Source organism: Bufo gargarizans, chromosome 6, assembly GCF_014858855.1.
Source record: "Bufo gargarizans isolate SCDJY-AF-19 chromosome 6, ASM1485885v1, whole genome shotgun sequence".
Classification (NCBI taxonomy): domain Eukaryota; kingdom Metazoa; phylum Chordata; class Amphibia; order Anura; family Bufonidae; genus Bufo; species Bufo gargarizans.
The window spans coordinates 184,287,697-184,305,847 of NC_058085.1; the positions used below are offsets into that span (position 1 = coordinate 184,287,697).

Here is an 18,151-nt window from a genome sequence, read left to right on the forward strand (position 1 = left end):
ACACTGTATCACACTCCTCCTGTGTCTCGGGATTCTTAGATACACTGTATCACACTCCTCCTGTATCTGGGGAGCATTAGATACACTGTATCACACTCCTCCTGTGTCTCGGGATTCTTAGATACACTGTATCACACTCCTCCTGTATCTGGGGAGCATTAGATACACTGTATCACACTCCTCCTGTGTCTCGGGATTCTTAGATACACTGTATCACACTCCTCCTGTGTCTCGGGATTCTTAGATACACTGTATCACACTCCTCCTGTATCTGGGGAGCATTAGATACACTGTATCACACTCCTCCTGTGTCCGGGGATTCTTAGATACAATGTATCACTTTTTCAGGTTTCCTCAGGCTTCAAACAGGTTTCTGACCAATCAGAGGTCGTGGGAAAACCCTGACAGCGCGCCTGAGCCAATCCCCTGTGAGCAGAGGCGGGCAGTGGGCGGGGCTTGCGCTCGCCGTTCGGCTGAATGAGAACTCGGGCGCACAGAGGACGGAGCGGGATCCGGAGCTGCGCGGGTTCTGGGATCGGCAATTCTGGGCTGGAATCCCGGATCTGAGGGCTCTCTGGGGCCCCTCCTGGTGGTGCTGGGCCCGTGGGGGAGGCAGACAGAAGCATGGAGGCCGGAGGCTGCGGGTGACTCCTTCCAAGGGGAATGGGCAGGATTGAGGACATCCATTCAGGCTCCTGCCCTCCTGACACTGAGGCACCACATCTACCACCCCCACCACTCTGCTGATAGCACCAGGACAAGGACTCCCATCATCCGTGTTGCCGCTGATCCCGCTCTTCGGCATGCCTGGTCCTGACATCCCGGCTGGATCACGCTGAGCCTGGTAACAAAGGGTTAATCCATGCCCCCCGGCAGCGCTGTCTGGGGGTGATGGCTCTGAACCGGCGCCCATCGCAGATCTGGGGGTGACTCTGGATTTACCCCTTGTCATCGGAGGATCGGTGTGAGCGCAGGGATCGGGCAGAGCGCCGCACCGTCTTCTCCATATTGGATTATTGTAATTGGATCTGGAGCCACAGGTGACCATGGGAGGAGCGACCCCGCTCAACCTGGAGACCCCCCTGCACCAGTGACATGAGGCCGCTGTGCCCCCCACAACCCTGCATTCCACTCAGTTTTTTTTCTGATATTTTGGGACCACATGACGCGTTTTGGATTTTCTTCTCCCTTGCGGCATGGCGTGACCTGGCGACCAGTGGACTTCTCGTAGTGAGGGGACATGTCTAGGTCAAACAGCGTCAGCCCACCAGGATTTGGGGCCCCCGCGTTACGGGCAGGTGCAGAGCACCGATCAGCTTGGGTCGAGGCTGAGACCAGGGCCAATGGGTACCCCTACTCCAGCCGCTCCTCTAGAAAGAAGACCTCACGGATGATGGGACTGTGGAGGAGCGAGGAAGACTATGAGCCTCAGCCGGGGAGGAACCCCCTGCCAGACAATAAAGTGGGCTTCAGATCCAAGTCGGCTTGGCAGGAGCACGGCGAGGAGAGCAGGAACAACAACAAGCCCCTCCAGAAAGGCCCCGAGGGGGAGCTGAGACCCAAATCAGTGGAGCTTGGTTTGGATGAGAAATTGGGCAAAGGTAAGGGAGACGGGCCGGAGGATGGGTCGGAGTTCCACTTCTCCATGGGGGTCTGCTGTACCGATGTCCTGCAGATCTTCCGCTCCAAGAAGTTCCAGTCGGATAAGCTGGAGAAGCTCTACCAGCGCTACTTCTTCAGGCTGAACCAGAGCAGCCTCACCATGCTGATGTCCGTGCTGATCCTCCTGTGCCTGGTGATGCTCGCCTTCCACTGCTTCCAGCTGCTCTACCAGGTGCCTTACGTGGTCGTCCTGTGTGTGGCCATGCTGATCATTCTAGTGCTCATAGGAGTATGCAACAGAAACGACTTCCACCAGGACTACATGTGGCTGGCCTGTTACACCGTCATCATCGTCATCTTCATGGTCCAGGTGGTGTGCGTCCTGATGGTGCGGCCGCGGAGTGCCTCCGATGGGATCTGGTGGACCGTGTTCTTCATCTACACCATCTACACTCTGCTTCCAGTGCGGATGAGAGCGGCGGTTCTCAGTGGGATTATTTTATCTGCCGCTCATCTCGCCATCTCCCTAAAGATCAATGAGGGTGACACGTTCCTGGTCAAGCAGGTAAGACCCCCCCCCCCCCCCTTACATGGCCGCCGGGGACATTCAGTTAAGGATCCGCAGAAAACCAGGCGCCTGCCACCAAAATATTCCCATCCAGATGTGTGAATGCACCCTGAAAACACCGTCACACTCTTTGTGGAGTGGTAATCGATATGACCGCCATTACAGCTCACACGGGGGTCATTACCCAACAACGACACAGGACGGCTCGGTGCTGGGGTTCCGTTCCTCTGTGATCGTTGCAGCGCCAATCCCACAAAGTAGATAACAGCATTACAGGGGCTCCTCTGTGCAGCGCGGTGGTTATTTGTGCCGTCTCCTCCATAGACCTTTGCAGCGCGGTGGTTATTTGTGCCGTCTCCTCCTCAGACCGGTGCAGCGCGGTGGTTATTTGTGCCGTCTCCTCCATAGACCTGTGCAGCGCGGTGGTTATTTGTGCCGTCTCCTCCATAGACCTTTGCAGCGCGGTGGTTATTTGTGCCGTCTCCTCCATAGACCTTTGCAGCGCGGTGGTTATTTGTGCCGTCTCCTCCTCAGACCGGTGCAGCGCGGTGGTTATTTGTGCCGTCTCCTCCATAGACCGGTGCAGCGCGGTGGTTATTTGTGCCGTCTCCTCCATAGACCGGTGCAGCGCGGTGGTTATTTGTGCCGTCTCCTCCATAGACCGGTGTAGCGCGGTGGTTATTTGTGCCGTCTCCTCCATAGACCGGTGCAGCGCGGTGGTTATTTGTGCCGTCTCCTCCATAGACCGGTGCAGCGCGGTGGTTATTTGTGCCGTCTCCTCCATAGACCTGTGCAGCGCGGTGGTTATTTGTGCCGTCTCCTCCATAGACCTTTGCAGCGCGGTGGTTATTTGTGCCGTCTCCTCCATAGACCGGTGCAGCGCGGTGGTTATTTGTGCCGTCTCCTCCTCAGACCGGTGCAGCGCGGTGGTTATTTGTGCCGTCTCCTCCATAGACCTTTGCAGCGCGGTGGTTATTTGTGCCGTCTCCTCCTCAGACCGTTGCAGCGCGGTGGTTATTTGTGCCGTCTCCTCCTCAGACCGTTGCAGCGCGGTGGTTATTTGTGCCGTCTCCTCCATAGACCGGTGTAGCGCGGTGGTTATTTGTGCCGTCTCCTCCATAGACCGGTGCAGCGCGGTGGTTATTTGTGCCGTCTCCTCCATAGACCGGTGTAGCGCGGTGGTTATTTGTGCCGTCTCCTCCATAGACCGGTGCAGCGCGGTGGTTATTTGTGCCGTCTCCTCCATAGACCGGTGCAGCGCGGTGGTTATTTGTGCCGTCTCCTCCATAGACCGGTGCAGCGCGGTGGTTATTTGTGCCGTCTCTTCCATAGACCGGTGCAGCGCCTGGTTATTTGTGCCGTCTCCTCCATAGACCGGTGTAGCGCGGTGGTTATTTGTGCCGTCTCCTCCATAGACCGGTGCAGCACGGTGGTTATTTGTGCCGTCTCCTCCATAGACCGGTGCAGCGCGGTGGTTATTTGTGCCGTCTCCACCATAGACCGGTGCAGCGCGGTGGTTATTTGTGCCGTCTCCTCCATAGACCGGTGCAGCGCGGTGGTTATTTGTGCCGTCTCCTCCTCAGACCGGTGCAGCGCGGTGGTTATTTGTGCCGTCTCCTCCATAGACCGGTGCAGCACGGTGGTTATTTGTGCCGTCTCCTCCATAGACCGGTGTAGCGCGGTGGTTATTTGTGCCGTCTCCTCCATAGACCGGTGCAGCACGGTGGTTATTTGTGCCGTCTCCTCCATAGACCGGTGCAGCGCGGTGGTTTTTTATTTGTGCCGTCTCCTCCTCAGACCGGTGCGGCGCGGTGGTTTCCATTTTCGACTCTCGGAAAGCTGGGTAATATCTTCTGTAACGTCACCCAACTTTCCAAGGAGCAGATACAGCTAAGAAGTGACAGACGGGCGAGGGTTGGGGGAGGTCATAAGGTGAGGTGTTATCACCTGTCAGCCTCCATGTACGGTATACTCTGCGGTGGAGCCGGCCTGCACGATGGTCGTAGTGACCACACAGGAGCTTCTGGGCAACGAGCGCAGATCGTGTGTGACGGAGCAGCCGTGTCTTTACAGTGCAGTGTTTCAGCAATGACTACAACTCCCAGTCTCCGGTAAATCACTGTCACATGGTAGATCCACGTACACTGAGGCCGGATTCACACAGACGATATTGGGACAGATTTATGACAAAAAAGAACGAGATATGTAATGGAAGTAGTGGATTTAGATTAGGAGGGCGGCGTTACAGTGTGTCAGTGCAAAACACAGCAGCAGCACAAATGTCTTGGACTCCAAGCTGATGGCTCCTGCCACGCTGAAACATTGTAACAAACCCTCAGCTGTGTGAGTAGGACTATCTGTGCATTTTGTGATGGCGGTAGTATTACAGGTCAGGGGTAATGTGCTATTTATATTAATACAGGTCTGAGCAGAACAGATGATTAACCCCAGAGTCTCCACCAGTTATGGGCCCTCACTGTACGGGGCCCAGACTTCTATCCTAAGAGACTGCAGCTGTACTATATAGCAGTGTCATTGGAGCATTATACAGTGAATATTATATGGGCACTGTATGGCGGTATCATTGGGGCATTATACAGTGATTTATTATATGAGCACTGTATGGCGGTGTCATTGGGGCATTATACAGTGATTATTATATGAGCACTGTATGGCGGTGTCATTGGGGCATTATACAGTGAATATTATATGAGCACTGTATGGCGGTGTCATTGGGGCATTATATAGTGATTATTATATGAGCACTGTATGGCGGTGTCATTGGGGCATTATACAGTGATTATTATATGAGCACTGTATGGCGGTGTCATTGGGGCATTATACAGTGATTATTATATGAGCACTGTATGGCGGTGTCATTGGGGCATTATACAGTGAATATTATATGAGCACTGTATGGCGGTGTCATTGGGGCATTATATAGTGATTTTATTATATGGGCACTGTATGGCGGTGTCATTGGAGCATTATACAGTGATTTATTATATGAGCACTGTATGGCGGTGTCATTGGGATATTATATAGTAATTATTATATGGGCACTGTATGGCGGTGTCATTGGGGCATTATACCGTGATTTATTATATGAGCACTGTATGGCAGTGTTATTTGAGGCGTTTTGTGGCAGTATTATTTAGGCAGCAGTTGTCTCTATTTCCCTCATAATACTCCAGAGGATGTGGCCGGCAATGTATGGTGGTACACCGCCCCTAGGCAGCGGTACACTCTGAGGTAAGATGTTGGATGTTATGTGGCGGTTTGCCGGACTCCTTGACCTCGGAGGCTCCCACACACTGATGCGTCATGGGCATGATATAGCGGTCATCACCAGGGACTCGGCTCAGTCCCGGGGTTCACCCCCATCGGGAGGCCCGAGCACCCTGTTGTCGGTGGTCTCTGGTCACTACCTCATATTATTTATAGATGGTGGGAGATTGGCGCCGCTCCCACCACCACATCCCTCTGTGGTGATGCCGGATTTCTCACATTTATCTAGAAAATTCCCTGACCTTCAGCATGGTTCTACTTTATAGAACGTCCCATTTTATAGCGCCATATGGGGTCCACCAATGGAAAAGATCAGTACGTAATACACAACTACTACCCCCAATTTCCCAATGCTCCAGACGAAGGAGGGGTTGTGGGTCTATCCTTCCCCGGACCCTCTACCCTTGCAGGGGCAGCACCAACAGATTGTCGGGGTTTTACACCTGGGAACAATGAAGTCACCACAATGGCGAGCTCGGGCGTCAGAGGACGTTCCCATGAGTGTCCGATAATCCGGACTATCCAATATGGATGCCGGACTAACGGAATGTTACTGCACATGTCTCGGGAGTCAATCTCAGTTTTGATTGTTCCTGGAATGTGACTCTTGCCAAAAATGCTCAGAGCAGGGGGTCCAGGTTGGGTATGGGGGGTCCACGGTGAGGCTCTGGGGGCGGGGGGTCCACGGTGAGGCTCTGGGGGTGGGGGGTCCACGGTGAGGCTCTGGGGGTGGGGGGTCCACGGTGAGGCTCTGGGGGCAGGGGGGGTCCACGGTGAGGCTCTGGGGGCAGGGGGGGTCCACGGTGAGGCTCTGGGGGCAGGGGGGGTCCACGGTGAGGCTCTGGGGGCGGGGGGTCCACGGTGAGGCTCTGGGGGCGGGGGGTCCACGGTGAGGCTCTGGGGGTGGGGGGTCCACGGTGAGGCTCTGGGGGCAGGGGGGGTCCACGGTGAGGCTCTGGGGGCAGGGGGGGTCCACGGTGAGGCTCTGGGGGCAGGGGGGGTCCACGGTGAGGCTCTGGGGGCGGGGGGTCCACGGTGAGGCTCTGGGGGCGGGGGGTCCACGGTGAGGCTCTGGGGGCGGGGGGTCCACGGTGAGGCTCTGGGGGTGGGGGGGTCCACGGTGAGGCTCTGGGGGTGGGGGGTCCACGGTGAGGCTCTGGGGGCAGGGGGGGTCCACGGTGAGGCTCTGGGGGCAGGGGGGGTCCACGGTGAGGCTCTGGGGGCAGGGGGGGTCCACGGTGAGGCTCTGGGGGCGGGGGGTCCACGGTGAGGCTCTGGGGGCGGGGGGTCCACGGTGAGGCTCTGGGGGCGGGGGGTCCACGGTGAGGCTCTGAGGGCGGGGGGTCCACGGTGAGGCTCTGGGGGCGGGGGGTCCACGGTGAGGCTCTGGGGGCAGGGGGGGTCCACGGTGAGGCTCTGGGGGCAGGGGGGGTCCACGGTGAGGCTCTGGGGGCGGGGGGTCCACGGTGAGGCTCTGGGGGCGGGGGGTCCACGGTGAGGCTCTGGGGGCGGGGGGTCCACGGTGAGGCTCTGAGGGCGGGGGGTCCACGGTGAGGCTCTGGGGGCAGGGGTCCACGGTGAGGCTCTGGGGGCGGGGGGTCCACGGTGAGGCTCTGGGGGCGGGGGGTCCACGGTGAGGCTCTGGGAGCGGGGGGTCCACGGTGAGGCTCTGGGAGTGGGGGGTCCACGGTGAGGCTCTGGGAGTGGGGGGTCCATGGTGAGGCTCTGGGGGGCTTCAGGTTGGGGAAGGCAGCTCTGGATGGACGCTGTGAAGACGCAGCCTGAGCCGTGGGCAGGTGTCCGCTGTCCACGCTACCTCCTCCCCGTGTAACATGGCGGCTGCGTTGAGTGTAAACGGGCGCCACATGTGACTGTTATTCCTCCTCACTCTTAGTAACTTGCGGCGCGGCGCCCCCTCTCATCACATCTCGTATTGCTGTCGTCTGCTGTTTCCATGGTAACCTGCGTTCACTTGGCTTGCGTCCTGTGGCAGCCTATCAGCTCTTCTGCGATTTCCTCCGTTCAGGTTTAACCCTCTCAGTACCGAGACAGCCCACAATAACTGGCATCCAGAAAGTCCGGTAATCTGGTGCGGTGTCGATGGTTTGGAATTTCTTGCGCTCACAAGCCGATGCGACGGCAGCAGGTTTTTGGGGTTCCTGTGTGCCTGGGGATCATCTGTCTCTGATGGCGGGGGGTGCATGCCCCTGGACGGCACTGCTATAACGGCGCTCCTGTGTGTGAACGCTGCTTTGTTATAGGCCGCTGCGTTATAAGTGGACGCGCTCCTTTTAAGGTTGCAGTGTATGGAGCGAAGGCGGAAACCCCTGGACCCCAATGGAAGCCCCGACCTACCATGTCACATCACACTGGGGTCTTCTTTGGACCCCTGCTACCTCTGCCGCCAGTAGGTACACCCCTGATGTGGAGGCTCTGTGCTCCAGTATGGCTCCACCATAGACCTGAGCGCAGCTCCTGCAGCAGCGGATGCTCCAGTGGGATTAATATTTGTGCCATTTCTTCCTGGCACTGTGAATGCCCATGGCATTTATTGGGTTAAGTTGTGTGGTCACTTGGAGTGTGTGAGTCTCTGGGTGTCGGAGCCAGCGCCTGTCTATCACACGCCATCTGCTCTGGCTCCGCACGCGGACTTGGCCCCGATCTGTATTCCTATGAGATTAATAATAGCTATCTGATTATTGTTGTTGCAGCTGGATGCGCCGTGTACGGGAGGGAAGTGTCCACCGCCACACACTGATACATTGTTACCCCGACACAATGGTGACGTACTGCTGCATGGCACAGGCAACAATCAGGGGCTGGTACTGCCAACCAGTGACGCTCCGTACTGCTCCTTACTCTAAGGGGGAATCTGTATTATATCTTATCCATTATACATCATATAATCACCTACAGAGAGAACCCGCACAAACCAAATACTCACTGTGTACATACATTACTGATCCTGAGTTACATCCTGTATTATACTCCAGAGCTGCACTCACTATTCTGCTGGTGCAGTCACTGTGTACATACATTACTTATCCTGTACTGATCCTGAGTTACATCCTGTATTATACTCCAGAGCTGCACTCACTATTCTGCTGGTGCAGTCACTGTGTACATACATTACTTATCCTGTACCGATCCTCAGTTACATCCTGTATTATACTCCAGAGCTGCACTCACTATTCTGCTGCTGCAGTCACTGTGTACATACATTACTGATCCTGAGTTACATCCTGTATTATACTCCAGAGCTGCACTCACTATTCTGCTGGTGCAGTCACTGTGTACATACATTACTTATCCTGTACTGATCCTGAGTTACATCCTGTATTATACTCCAGAGCTGCACTCACTATTCTGCTGCTGCAGTCAATGTGTACATACATTGCTGATCCTCAGTTACATCCTGTGTGGACAGCTTAGTGGAGCGGCGGTTGTTTTTCGTACATCAGGCGCCTGTATACGCCCGGGAGAGATCTGCAGACGCTGAAGCAGGGAATGCTGGGAGATTCGTAGATAATATTAATTCTGTGTGGACGGGGTGGACGTGTTTGGCTCACAGAGGATTGCCTACAGTGACATTGTAACAAACCCCCCGCTGTGTGAGTAGGAATCATTGTGGATGGGTTTTAGCTTTTTAAAATGACTTTATGCTTTGACAGCAAGCAGAGGTCTTAAATTTAGTGAGAAGTTGCAATATTTACTACGGGATGTGACTGTTCAGACAGCGGCTCTGGCATTAAGGGGTTAAGTGCCTGGTGGCCCCGGGTAGATTTACTAACACTGTATGTGGCGAAATCGTAGCCAGGCGGCTAAAGATGCACCAGATTTATGGCGCATACAATGCCACACCCATTCACACCAAGCCACTCCCCCTAGATGCATCACATTTTGGTGCGTTTTTCGACCAGATGAGGCGCCATGACGTTGGTGAATGTGGCCCCTGTGGACGTCCCTCCGCAGCGCCCCCGGCGCTCTCACAGTTACGCGGTTTTGCTTCTATGTTTAGATTCTCTCTGAGGAGACAAAAAACAGTTTGTGGCCGGAGTCCAGCTGCTCGACATGGGAAACCCACCCTGGAGCGGACGGGCGGTCAAAGGTTCCGTCCCTGCGAGGATTTATGTCCCAGCAACATCCTTATTACAGGACAGCCTGTATCTGCTGGAGGGGGGGGGGAGGGGGGGGTAATAATAATATAATCACCGGGGTATTGGGATCCAATAAAGAAACAGATTTATAGGGACAGAAATCCTCACATTACAGATTTTATATCAGTACTGGAGCGTTATAAGAGGAGCGGCTGATATCAGTCACATGTGATGTAATGTCTCTGGAGGTTATATCAGTACTGGAGCGTTATAAGAGAAGCGGCTGATATCAGTCACATAGGATGTAATGTCTGGAGGTTATATCAGGACTGGAGCGTTATAAGAGGAGCGGCTGATATCAGTCACATGTGATGTAATGTCTCTGGAGGTTATATCAGCGCTGGAGCGTTATAAGAGGAGCGGCTGATATCAGTCACATGTGATGTAATGTCTCCGGAGGTTATATCAGCGCTGGAGCGTTATAAGAGGAGTGGCTGATATCAGTCACATGTGATGTAATGTCTCCGGAGGTTATATCAGCGCTGGAGCATTATAAGAGGAGCGGCTGATATCAGTCACATGTGATGTAATGTCTCTGGAGGTTATATCAGCACTGGAGCATTATAAGAGGAGCGGCTGATATCAGTCACATGTGATGTAATGTCTCTGGAGGTTATATCAGGACTGGAGCGTTATAAGAGGAGCGGCTGATATCAGTCACATGTGATGTAATGTCTCTGGAGGTTATATCAGCGCTGGAGCGTTATAAGAGGAGCGGCTGATATCAGTCACATGTGATGTAATGTCTGGAGGTTATATCAGCGCTGGAGCGTTATAAGAGGAGCGGCTGATATCAGTCACATGTGATGTAATGTCTGGAGGTTATATCAGTGCTGGAGCGTTATAAGAGGAGCGGCTGATATCAGTCACATGTGATGTAATGTCTCTGGAGGTTATATCAGCGCTGGAGCGTTATAAGAGGAGTGGCTGATATCGGTCACATAGGATGTAATGTCTCTGGAGGTTATATCGGTGCTGGAGCGTTAGAAGAGGAGCGGCTGATATCAGTCACATGTGATGTAATGTCTCTGGAGGTTATATCAGCGCTGGAGCGTTATAAGAGGAGTGGCTGATATCGGTCACATAGGATGTAATGTCTCTGGAGGTTATATCAGCGCTGGAGCGTTATAAGAGGAGCGGCTGATATCAGTCACATATGATGTAATGTCTCTGGAGGTTATATCAGCGCTGGAGCGTTATAAGAGGAGCGGCTGATATCAGTCACATGACATGTACTGTCTCTGGACCGTATATCGGTAGCAGTCTGTTTGATGCTTGTCTCCGTCGCTCCCACAATCTGCTTTGACATTTGCCGATTACGGACGGATCTTCTCTTTGGTTCTTCCATGACGCGATGTGGCTGCAACTGGAGCCCAACAAAACTGATACTGAGAGTCTGTAATAATCCTGTTATATTATCTCTCATGTAATAATCAGATTATGATATCACTCGTAACAATCAGGGTGTAATATTGTTTGTGTATTCATTGGGGTATGATATGACCCCCCTGGGGGTCATAGCAGTCACGTAGTAGTCGCGGGGTCATATCGGTCACGTTGTAGTCGCGGGGTCATATCGCTCACGTGGTAGTCGCGGGGTCATATCGCTCACGAAGTAGTCGGGGGGGGGGGGGGATATTTCTCACGTGGTAGTCGGGGGGTCATATCGCTCACATTGTAGTCGCGGGGTCATATCGCTCACGTTATAGTCGCAGGGTCATATCGCTGACCTTGTAGTCGCAGGGTCATATCGCTCACGTGGTAGTCGCGGGGTCATATCGCTCACGTAGTATTCTCGGGGTCATATCGCTCACGTAGTAGTCGGCTGGGGGGTCATATCGGTCACGTAGTATTCGCGGGGTCATATCGCTCACGTGGTAGTCGCGGGGTCATATCGCTCAGGTGGTAGTCGCGGGGTCATATCGCTCAGGTGGTAGTCGCGGGGTCATATCGCTCAGGTGGTAGTCGCGGGGTCATATCGCTCAGGTGGTAGTCGCGGGGTCATATCGCTCAGGTGGTAGTCGCGGGGTCATATCGCTCAGGTGGTAGTCGCGGGGTCATATCGCTCAGGTGGTAGTCGCGGGGTCATATCGCTCAGGTGGTAGTCGCGGGGTCATATCGCTCAGGTGGTAGTCGCGGGGTCATATCGCTCAGGTGGTAGTCGCGGGGTCATATCGCTCACGTGGTAGTCACGGGGTCATATCGCTCACGTAGTATTCGCGGGGTCATATCGCTCACGTAGTATTCGCGGGGTCATATCGCTCACGTGGTAGTCGCGGGGTCATATCGCTCACGTAGTATTCGCGGGGTCATATCGCTCACGTGGTAGTCGCGGGGTCATATCGCTCACGTGGTAGATCTGTATATAATGAGTCCAGCAGGGATTACCAAGTGTTCTGGTTCCGGAGAACACCCTGAGGACAGGCAGGGATAAGACCTCTGCTCCTGGTGAGAGCCCAGACTGACGCAGCGCCGGACTATCAGACGGCGGATCACAGGACTGTACATCCTCCACCTCCCGCCGAGCAGCGGAAATAAGATGTTTGGTTCCCCATCTGGAGACGGTCACATAACCCGTGTAGCGGAGCTCAGCGCAGGGTCAGTGTCTGGCGGCTTCCAGTAATCCCTGCAGGATGGAGGCTTATTCAGGGATATTTGGTGACTCTGTGGTTGGACCCCGGGGCCCCATGTGAAGTTCAGGGTAAATAGTAACATTTTATAGACCAGAGGGGACGGAGTTAAAATTCTCACCCAACTTTCTCAGAAATGGATATAAACTGAGCATGGCCGTCTTCAAGATCCCGCGTTGCCGTCAATACAATTCAAAACGTTCCAGTATTTCGCTCCACTCGCCTTGCTGATGGTTTCCCCTGCGTCTCCCAATGTGTGATGGCTTCTTACGCACCGCGATTGGGTCCCCTGCAGTCACATGACACCTCACACATGGCAGGGCCACGGGGCCACGCGTGTTTATTGGAAAGTTTACTTTTTTTTTTTTTTATTCCCTGTGATTTTTAGGGGCAAACTGTTCCCTTCTGCTCCATCCTTAGGGGTCCCCTCAAAACCAGGCCTGGACCACCGAGGGCTTTACTGTGATGGCTGAACTACAACTCCCAAGATGCACACTTGCTTGGCTGTTATCAGAACTTCATAAAAATGAATAGAGCATGCCGGGAGTCGTAGTTTTCACCAAAGCTGGAGGTTAGCTATCACTACTATAAGTTATGGTAGTATTATGTGGACACTATATGGTATGGCAGTATTAAGCAGACTCTATGTGGTATGGCGGTATTATGCGGACACTATATGGTATGGCGGTATTATGCAGACACTATATGGTATGGCAGTATTATGCAGACTCTATGTGGTATGGCGGTATTATGCAGACACTATATGGTATGGCGGTATTATGCGGACACTATATGGTATGGCAGTATTATGCGGACTCTATGTGGTATGGCGGTATTATGCGGACACTATATGGTATGGCAGTATTATGCAGACTCTATATGGTATGGCGGTATTATGCGGACACTATATGGTATGGTAGTATGAGGGCGCTGATTGACAGTTATGTGGTCACTATATGGTAGTACGTAAGTACATATGAGAAACAAGTACAATAAGCATTAGCAAGATGCTTTACAAATTGGTACAGAAGAAGAGAGGACCCTGCACGTGAGGTCTTACAATGTACAAAAGTACAGTTATATATTAGGGTATAGCGGTATTGTTTAATCACCGCATGGCAGGATTTTATGGGAACTAGAAGATAGTATTATTTGGATACAGCATATGGTAGGATTATGGGGCTTCTATACGGTAGTATTATTCAGACATTGTATGGTGGCATTATTTTGACATTCAATATGGTAGTAGTGTTTGGGTAATGCATGACGGTATTATTTAAAGAAAACATGTCATCTCTCCCGAAGTAACCGCATGTTTTCCCCATGTATTAACAATTCTGGAGCATCTGTTCTTATGACTTCTCCTGTGCTATTCCTGTATTATTCCTGCTAGAAGTTTAACAATACATTTTATGTAGCTTGCAGTAAGGGTACCTACGGGTATTACCTCTACTGGTAACACCCAGCAGTACCTTTATTGCAGACCCTAACGCGTTGCGGGAACATGCGCGATTTTTCCGCGCGAGTGCTAAACATTGTAATGCATTTTGCACGCATGTGAGAAAAATCGGCATGTTTGGTACCCGGACGTCTTCACAGAAGTTTGGGTTTGGGATCAGTGTTCTGTAGATTGTATTATTTCCCCTTATAACATGGTTATAAGGAGAATAACAGCATTCTGAATACAGACTGCTTAGTACAATAGCGCTGGAGGGGTTAAAAATAAAATACAATAATGTAACTCACCTTAATCCACTTGATCGCGCAGCCGGCATCTCTTCTGTCTTCTGTGCAGGACCAGGACCTGTGGGGACGTCACTCCAGTCATCACATGATCTTTTACCATGGTGATGGATCATGTGATGGATCATGTGATGACCGGAGTGACGTCACCACAGGTCCTGTTCCTGCACAGAAGACAGAAGAGATGCCGGCTGCGCGATCAAGTGGATTAAGGTGAGTTAAATTATTTTATTTTATTTTTAACCCCTCCAGCGCTAGTGTACTATGCAGTCTGTATTCAGAATGCTATTATTTTCCCTTATAACCAGGTTATAAGGGGAAATAATAATGATCGGGTCCCCATCCGATCGTCTCCTAGCAACAGTGCGTGAAATCGCACCGTATCCGCATTCACTTCTATGGGGCCTGCGTTGCGTGATAAACGCACAATATAGAACATGATGCGTGAAAATCACCGCTCATCTGCACAGCCCCATAGAAATGAATGGGTCCGGATTCAGTGCGGGTGCAATGCGTTCACCCATGCGGAAAACTCGCCCGTGTGAAAGGGGCCTTAGAGCCTGTGTCGGGTCTTTAGCTTCTGTACTTGATCTTGGTCCCTCAGAGGCGACGTCCAGGCAAAAAGCGAATTCTGTTTAGAAGATCACACGGGGTTAAATAAAATAATCAAGTCTGCGGCTCCGTCATCTGCGCCAGGGCCTCCGGGTGTAAGGGTGGATGCTGTCCCCTCAGTGCGGCTCATGTGCGGCCCCGTGACTCATGTAAACATGAATTCTCCAGAGCGGCGCTCAATTTAGCTTAATTAATTTCTTAAATGAAAGATGAGGGCGGGGGAGGGGGCGTCTTTATTCAGCGCCGTGAGTTTCCCGGAGTCTCCTGCCGTACATAACGCATCAACGATATCCTTCTTCCCACTATTCCAGGCAGGTGATCACGGCTTCCACCTTCCATCTAGAACAGGCTTTCATCCTGTTCTTCCTGATGCATGAACAGAACTACAGGGCATACTGACACACGGGCAGCGCAGCAGGAGAGAATGGGTTAATAATGAAGCTTCTATATTGTGACGGTCTGCAATAAGACTTTGGCCCTGATTTATCCAGACCGGTGTGTGCTACCCCAAAAACATGGCGTAGGGGAATGATACATTTCCATCTTTGTGTTCTAATTCCTCACCATTTGCAACATCTCTGCTTGTTGACAGTGAATAGAAACATTCATTGTTTTACCCTGTCCTGACCTATAACTTCTCTTATGTGACGGTTGCTACAATGTAGCAGGAGTTGGAAGCGAGATTAGTGCTGCTGGATTGCTACAATGTATCAGTGCAGGTGTTTACATCACAGAGGGTTGTCAGAGGTGATGCCCGCCCCTTTATGGTACCTGTGGGGCGCCTGCTGCAGTGCTGGGCCTTAGGTGCCCCTGATTTATTATGGGGCGATGTTGATGTTGGCGGCAGCACCCGGGGGCAGATCACCAGTCAGGAACTGGAAGGTCTTGTTCTGGAAGAATAAGTTGAACCTCGGGACGATGTTTTTGCCAACCCCAAAGAATGAGGAGCATTAAGAGCCTCCCGACGTGTGACCTCTCATGAGACCCTCGTCCCTCCAGGATTTTCCTTCCTTACAAGTGACTTTTCTTTGTGGTGAATTATCAAAGCAGTCACATTCCCCGAAGAATCAGGAGCCCCTACAGCAGGGATCAGCAACCTGAAACTACAACTCCCAGAATGCTCCATTCTCTTCTATGGGACTTGTGAGAACAGCCAAGCATGTTTGCATGCTGGGAGTTGTAGTTTCACAGCAGCTGGATTGCTGAAGGTTGCTGATCCCTGCCCTTACAGCATGCACAGAGGATGCAGAGCAATGTTGGGGGAAATACCTGCGGGGGGCTTATGATGTGCTGTACGCTCAGCCAATCGGATGTCTCCACAGCACTGAGGAAGAGACTCTGCAGCTGCATCTCCCCCCCCCCCCCCCCCCCCCTCCACATCTTATATGAGATTTATCACACTAGATGGATTTCCTAACGGCAGAAGACATTTCTGAACAGAGACATCTGGAAGGCGAGGAGGATGAGAATGTGCCACAATATCCCAGGTTTCATGGCCACCTTGCATATAAATGAATGAAAGGTTCATATGTGCACGTGTCTAGGTTGCAGAATAGAGGGCATAACCTATGGTGACCACTGACCAGACCAGGTGTGAGGACATAACCTAAGATGACCACTGAGCAGACCAGGTGTGAGGACATAACCTAAGGGGACCACTGAGCAGACCAGGAGTGAGGACATAACCTAAGATGACCACTGACCTGACCAGGTGTGAGGACATAACCAAAGATGACCACTGAGCAGACCAGGTGTGAGGACATAACCAAAGGTGACCACTGACCTGACCAGGTGTGAGGACATAACCAAAGGTGACCACTGACCTGACCAGGTGTGAGGACATAACCAAAGGTGACCACTGACCTGACCAGGTGTGAGGACATAACCAAAGGTGACCACTGACCTGACCAGGTGTGAGGACATAACCAAAGGTGACCACTGACCCGACCAGGTGTGAGGACATAACCAAAGGTGACCACTGACCCGACCAGGTGTGAGGACATAACCAAAGGTGACCACTGACCCGACCAGGTGTGAGGACATAACCAAAGGTGACCACTGACCCGACCAGGTGTGAGGACATAACCAAAGGTGACCACTGACCCGACCAGGTGTGAGGACATAACCAAAGGTGACCACTGACCCGACCAGGTGTGAGGACATAACCAAAGGTGACCACTGACCCGACCAGGTGTGAGGACATAACCAAAGGTGACCACTGACCCGACCAGGTGTGAGGACATAACCAAAGGTGACCACTGACCCGACCAGGTGTGAGGACATAACCAAAGGTGACCACTGACCCGACCAGGTGTGAGGACATAACCAAAGGTGACCACTGACCCGACCAGGTGTGAGGACATAACCAAAGGTGACCACTGACCCGACCAGGTGTGAGGACATAACCAAAGGTGACCACTGACCCGACCAGGTGTGAGGACATAACCAAAGGTGACCACTGACCCGACCAGGTGTGAGGACATAACCAAAGGTGACCACTGACCCGACCAGGTGTGAGGACATAACCAAAGGTGACCACTGACCCGACCAGGTGTGAGGACATAACCAAAGGTGACCACTGACCCGACCAGGTGTGAGGACATAATCATTGACCAGACCTCCCCAGGATGTAGTAGCAGGTTATGTTGGGAGTGGTAGTGGTCCATGCAGACCAGGTGCGCTATCTGGAGCAGCTGACGCATTTTGTTCCTCCCTTATGTAATCTCATTCCCAGACTTTGACACCCGGTAGAGGATTGTAATGTGACAGAAGTGGCGTCAATCAGCCGGGGTTGTGTGATCATTAACCTGCGCGTCTCATGTCCCGTATAATGTACGGAGGCCGCGCTGATCCTTAGGTTACGAGACGTGTGCCGGAGCCGCTGACCTTCTCCATGAATTCCTTTGTTCTGGAGGAAAGTGAGTGCGTGACATTGTGATGGGCTCATTATCTGCCCCTCTTAGGGCTGTGTTACACCGACAGATTATCTGACAGATTTTGGTCAGACGGCCGTTTTCACAGATCTTTTGTTATACGCACCGACTATTGGTCTGATTGGACAGAAATTGGTCAGATAATCTGTTGGTAATACCGCTCTTATAATAGTGAAGGATCGTCCCCCAGGAGCCGCAAATTACCACCTCTTATCTCTCCTGTAGCCATGCTACCAACCCCAGAATGGCGCGACTAAACCTCAGCAGCCAGCCGAACACCAGGAGCAGAAAACCGATGTGGCGATCCGGAAATGAGCAAGATACCTTATACTGGCGAACATTTACTACTGAACCTGAATTCTGGTGGAATTTGCTGAAAACTGTGGCGCATCTCATTGTAGACGCAATTAGAAAGAACGTAACCATAAAGAATAAGCCGCTGTGATTCATCCGCAGAGGGCGTGGCCTAATGGATGGGGCGCAGCTTTAGATGTAACACTTTACCATAGAACTCTTGTCGAAATTTTGTGCATTTTACACTAAATGTTATACGGGAGTCGGAAATCTGTCTATAAGATCCCGTATAAGTGTAGTTACCGCTCTCCCATCCTGATCTCT

General features: G+C 52.4%; 1 protein-coding gene across 1 annotated transcript in view; it reads left to right on the forward strand.

Moving 5' to 3' along the window:
* Nucleotides 1-493: 493 nt before the first annotated feature.
* Nucleotides 494-18,151, forward strand: part of ADCY5 (adenylate cyclase 5) — an 87,271-nt gene continuing 69,613 nt past the window's right edge. The window contains exon 1 of the mRNA XM_044296341.1: nucleotides 494-2,167. Coding sequence (XP_044152276.1) covers nucleotides 1,241-2,167 — 927 coding nt within the window. The 5' untranslated portion in view covers nucleotides 494-1,240. The remainder of the gene's footprint in view (nucleotides 2,168-18,151) is intronic.